Source organism: Haliotis cracherodii, unplaced genomic scaffold (genome assembly GCF_022045235.1).
Source record: "Haliotis cracherodii isolate W230 unplaced genomic scaffold, xgHalCrac1.p SCAF_31, whole genome shotgun sequence".
Taxonomy (NCBI): Eukaryota; Metazoa; Mollusca; class Gastropoda; order Lepetellida; family Haliotidae; genus Haliotis; species Haliotis cracherodii.
The window spans coordinates 3,234,625-3,239,999 of record NW_027266288.1 but is presented as its reverse complement, the minus strand read 5'-3'; the positions used below and the strand labels follow the sequence as shown (position 1 = coordinate 3,239,999).

Below are 5,375 nucleotides of genomic sequence, written 5' to 3'. Positions count from 1 at the left end.
ATGGGTACAATGTGTGGAGCCCATTTCTGGTGTCCCCCGCCGTGATATTGCTGGAATATTGTTAAAAGCGGCGTAAAACCATACTCACTCCTCACTAACAGCAATATCGTTTCTCCACCACTCCGAGTCATGATAATGGGTCAAATAAGCTGCATGTTATCTCAATGGCATAAACCAACTAACAATCCTTGATAATATTTAACCATATTTTGGGACAGGCTAACATGTGGTCGTTTTCACATAAATATTGTGGTATATAAAAAGGTCTGATATAGAACTAGTAGAATTCTGACAATGTTATCCCCGGGCCTGGCAGTGCACATCCTGTTTCTTGGACACACCGTCCTCTCCGACACCACTGTCACCATCTACAACCAATGGCTGTCCCAGGGCGGACGAGTTCATTACGAATCTGACAGATGGAACAAGCATAATGGGCTGGACCGACTCAATCTGATCTCTCATTGTAAGTCTCTTGGAACTCCATCTGGACGTTGGCTGAACCGAGATCTGAATGACCATTTCTTTGAAAATGTAAGTGCATTCATCCGACATATTATTAGTTGTAGTGTATTTAGTTGCCGTATACGTTGTCATATTAGGTTAGCAGGAAAATATTGGGCGGGGCGTGAGCCCTGCTCAATATTCGTAAAGTGCTATAGCTAAAATGGATAGAATTACCATACAAATGCCCGCCCGTTAACAGAAATCTACGGGCCACTGTAACTTGATAGCTCCGCTTTCCCTAAACGACGGGCTGCGATCTATTCTATTGCTATGTGACGTTATTGGCGCACGTTTCTTGTTTGTGACGTCATAATACCGTATGTTCTATGACGATGCTATTTGAAAGTCGCTGACCTTTTTTTCTCTGTATTTTTTCATAAATAAAGTCACGAACGTGGTTTCTCTGATTGGTCAATCTCGCTTTGAGGCATAATAAAGTTGCAGGTGATGTCTCTATCTTTGACAATATCGACCTTCGTCAGGTCGCCCCTAATATCTTTGGGTGTGGGTTAAGTATGTGTGCCATGTTGCCATTGGTAGAATGCACACATTGAAACAGAATATACATTACTGGACCTCACCCATTCTGTTCCAGACAGCTGTCATCCAATGTATGGCTGACCTACTTTTATCATCCAAAACTGGCTCCCACAGGAGATATCACTTGGATGAGATCAAGCGATATCTACACTGTAGATATCGCTGCAATGAAATTACATCACAATGCTTTGCAGACCATTGTGTCGTCACTGGTTACCATGACGTCACAATCAAATGACATCACTAATGGCTCTGCTACTGAAGCTGTTAAGCAGTACTTTTTTACACTGAAGACACTGCTAATTACTGTCAACAAATTGAAAAAGCTGGAAGAATGATGTTGGATGATAAATAAAATCTCGCCCTTTGTGTCTTTTGATATCAAATATATCAACGCTCGTTGATAAAAGTAGCAAAAATCCTCGGCAAGCCTCGGAATTTTTCCACTTTTATCAACTCGTGTTGATATATTTGATATCAAAAGACACTCAGGTGAGATTCTCTATTTCCCACTATCAAGGACTAAAATTACATAATCATTATAAATAAGCAGAACAGATTAATGGGGGGTTTGATCAAGGAACTTGTTAAGACCAGTGTAAAGACAACTGTGAGGGAGGGAGACATGTGGCCAAACATGATTATGTAATTCTAGGCCTTGATAGTGAGGAAAGTAAGTCAGCCATACGGTTTATAAAAATATTGTAAATAGTTTAATATATATTGTTAATTTAAAATTTTGTTTCGTCACGATATGGCTGAAATATTACCGATGTGAAGTTAAACTTTAACTCACTCACTCACTCACTTTTCTTTAATGTAGGATTCCAAAACTCCATGAAGTTCGTATCGCGTGGTCTCATTTACCACATAGACATCTGTACATGAATAGCAATGCATTGTCAGCAAGAATGTGTAAAAAAGTGTTCTGTAGACTCTTATCTGTGCAATCCTAAGGCCCTTTCAAGAGTCCTGACCCACTTCCAGAAAAACTCGGGGCTGTTCCGATTGTTAGTGATTCTGTAAATGAACAACGTATGCCGACTTAGCCGATAAATTTGGATATTGATCCGAGTCTAAAATTGTATCTTGCGAGAAAAAGAATGCTTATCAGTTGTGAAATTGCACGTGCGATGTGTGAAAGACAAAGTCAATGTAAAATATTAAATATTATAAATTAATTAAATATAAAATATCATAAATTAATATTTTTTAATTTACTTTCACGTTAACTAGTGGTCCGAGAATCCAAGTCACCATGGCTACCCAAATCCGAACTACGCCCAGGACCATGCATTGCAATCGAAGATGTGGAAAACATTCATGGGACAGCGGAATGGGTACGGCAGTGATATTGATAACTTGGTCTGGGAAATTAGTGGTAAGTTGGAAACTTAGTCGGCAAATTAGTCATTAGTTTGTATCCGTCATATTAGGCGCGTGGTTGTCTGCAAGTAGATGACACACCTTAAGTTGTTTCCTTGCAAGTTTTGGCCATCCTGATATGTGAAGCACCAATGTATTTGAAGCCAAGGCTGCTTCGTAAAAATATTTGTTCTCTGTATTATGGATATACCTTAATATGCACGGACAGGTCGTAGATGTGGTTGACAAACTAAAAGCATATATCAATGATTGATTCACACACAAGCAAACTAAAAAGAACTTTTGTCTACCATTTAAAACAAAACACAACCCATCTCAATCATTGGAAAAAAATCATTATATTTTTCTAACCCTATAACAAAGTCAGTAAAATGCTGATGGGTATGGGCCCGTGAAGATCCGGGGTAGAATAGGTCTTCAGCAACCCTTGCTTGCCTTAAAAGGTGACTATGCTTGTCGTAAAAGGCGACTAACGGGATCGGGTGGTCAGGCTCGCTAACTTGGTTGGTGCATGTCATCATTCCCAATTGCGTGGATCGATGCTCGTTATATCAATCACTGGATTGTCTACTCCAGAGAAACAAACAAACAAACAAAGAAAAGTAACGCTGGTTACGCCTCTTGGATCGTCTATCCGTATTGAGTTCATAAGTATAGTCTTACGCCGCTTTCAGCAACATTTCAGCTACTTCAAGACGGGGACACCAAAAATGGCTTCACACATTGTGGCCATGTGGTGAATTGAAGACTGTCCTTTGGTACCCCGCCGCCCAAGCATTGATGAACTGATAAATATTAGAAACTATATCTTACAATTATTACAATGTATTAAAAATTAACTTACTGTCATATAACATACTGTACATGTCGTAAAGGCGACTATGCTTGTCGTAAGAGGCGACTAACGGGATCGGGTGGTCAGGCTCGCTAACTTGGTTGATGCATGTCATCGATACCAATTGCGTGGATCGATGCTCATGATGTTAATCACTGGGTTGTCTAGTCCAGACTTGATTATTTACAGACCGCCATCATATAGCTGGAATATTGCCGAGTGCGGCGTTAAACAACAAACCAACCAACCAACAAACGAACTGATGGGTATTAATATAAGACAAATGAAACAAAAATAGCAAATCTTAACAATGTTGTTGGACTATTGTTTCAATAAGGTACACACTGGCCGAAATGGATGGACACGTCTCAACACCAAGGGCAGTTCCCCAACAACCTTGACGCTGCAGCAGAGTTTGTGTCGCTAATGGTTCAGAGTGCCAAGGACTATACTGGCGGCAACATCCCCCATATATTTGAAGTCATCAATGAACCTAACGCTCACTGGCAGTTCCTGTCTGACCAGACTGTTGTTGACTTCCATCGAATTGTCGCCCAAAAGCTGAAGTCACGCTTTGGAATGAAGGTTGGTGGGCCCACATATTCTGGATACCTCCTGGAAATGGGCGATATGGACAACTTCCGCTTGTGGAAGAAAGCAGCCGGATTTCTGGACATGTCCTTGGATCATTTGGACTTCTTCTCCTTCCACGCTTACAATGATCTGCGTGTTACGGGTGGCAATCACCGCTTCACCGGCTTCAACGAAGCTCGACTGGTTGCTGCCATTGATATGATAGAAAATTATTCACATATCAAGAAGGGTAAAAACGTTCCTATCATAATCAGTGAGTTTGGAAGGGATCGAGTTATGGGAATGGATCAATGGTCCCATAGTGGTTTGATAGACTTTGCAACTATCTACCAACCCAATGGTCATATGTTCACCTACCTTAACCTCAGAGAGTTTATAGACAGGGCCATTGTATTTATGTTGTCCAATGAACAATACCCCGGACACACCAGCCTCAACTGGTCCTTGTTTACAGGGAATGGTCAAGAGACTCAAATGACCAAATTCTTCAAGTTCTGGAAATATTTGTATAATAATCAGAAGTTCCTTACGGTCACCAGCGAATACTCCGGATGGGAGAGGTTAGTTGCCTCTCTGGCTCTGGCTGACCCAGACAACAAAGAGATGTCGATTCTACTCCACAACTACGGCACCTCATCAGAGAATGTCAAGCTGGACTTTAAGAACGGGTGGATTAATCCTACCTCTGGTGAATCGACGTGTATTCAGTACGAGAACGGTAACCCAGCAATGCACTCTAACGTACACTTTTCCTACAGCGGCAAAGTTAGTCTTCCTGGGGAGTCTACCTGCTTATACAAGTTTAAAACCAGCTACAACTTTGGAAGCCTGCGTACTAACAATGAAAACACCTACTACGGTAAGGAGATGATAATCCCCATCAGCAACGGACATGCTGAGACTACCATCAGTGTACCAAGCTCTGGCTACAATTCCGCGTTGTTGAGAGTTGGAGTGAGTCGGACCAAGAACACCAATGGCAAACCCCTCGGCATCATGTTCAACGGGTACAAGCTGCCATCCACATTCATGCTGTATGACGCTGATAAAGACGAAGCTAAGACACAATGGCAGATGTGGGAATTCTGGGTACCGGAGGGTCATGTCCGGTCATCAAACACCGTTGCCATGACATTTGCAGGTAATGGAGGGCACGTGACGTCTGTGGCGTTGGTTGCAGGCAAACTTCAATAAACCAGTTGACATTACCAAGTGTCTTTTGTAATGTGAGGTGAGATGAAATGGGACTTAACGTTGATTATCACACTTATCTACCATGCATGCAAGTGTGTGTGTGTGTGTAATGTGGGTGAAGTGGCAGTGCGGGCGGGGGGGGGGGGGGGGGTTGGGACTTGTACTAGCTCGGACTAATATCGTCTATTTCGTGCAAGCCCACTGGAAAACCATGAACTCGAACACTCAGACACAGCGTACTGACTCCGAGCCGATCAGTCCTTGTTTTAGCCCTTTGTGCCGATTCTATCTAATCGCCAGGCAGGGTAAGATGGAATAC

At 42.2% G+C, this 5,375-nt stretch overlaps 1 protein-coding gene across 1 annotated transcript; it reads left to right on the top strand.

Moving 5' to 3' along the window:
* The first annotated feature begins 294 nt into the window (after nt 1-294).
* On the top strand, nt 295-5,056 carry LOC139477145 (funoran endo-beta-hydrolase-like). The gene is made up of 3 exons (XM_071259696.1): nt 295-534; nt 2,284-2,428; nt 3,606-5,056. The coding sequence occupies exons 1-3, from the start codon at nt 295-297 to the stop codon at nt 5,054-5,056; spliced, it is 1,836 nt and encodes a 611-aa protein (XP_071115797.1).
* Nucleotides 5,057-5,375: the final 319 nt, after the last annotated feature.

What these genes read in the sequence shown, in the direction of transcription:
- LOC139477145 (XM_071259696.1), top strand. Translation starts at nt 295, where the DNA reads ATGTTATCCCCGGGCCTGGCAGTGCACATCCTGTTTCTTGGACACACC. An exon ending in ATGACCATTTCTTTGAAAAT is followed by an intron (nt 535 to 2,283) that starts GTAAGTGCATTC and finishes CACGTTAACTAG; the next exon opens with TGGTCCGAGAATCCAAGTCA. An exon ending in CTTGGTCTGGGAAATTAGTG is followed by an intron (nt 2,429 to 3,605) that starts GTAAGTTGGAAA and finishes TGTTTCAATAAG; the next exon opens with GTACACACTGGCCGAAATGG.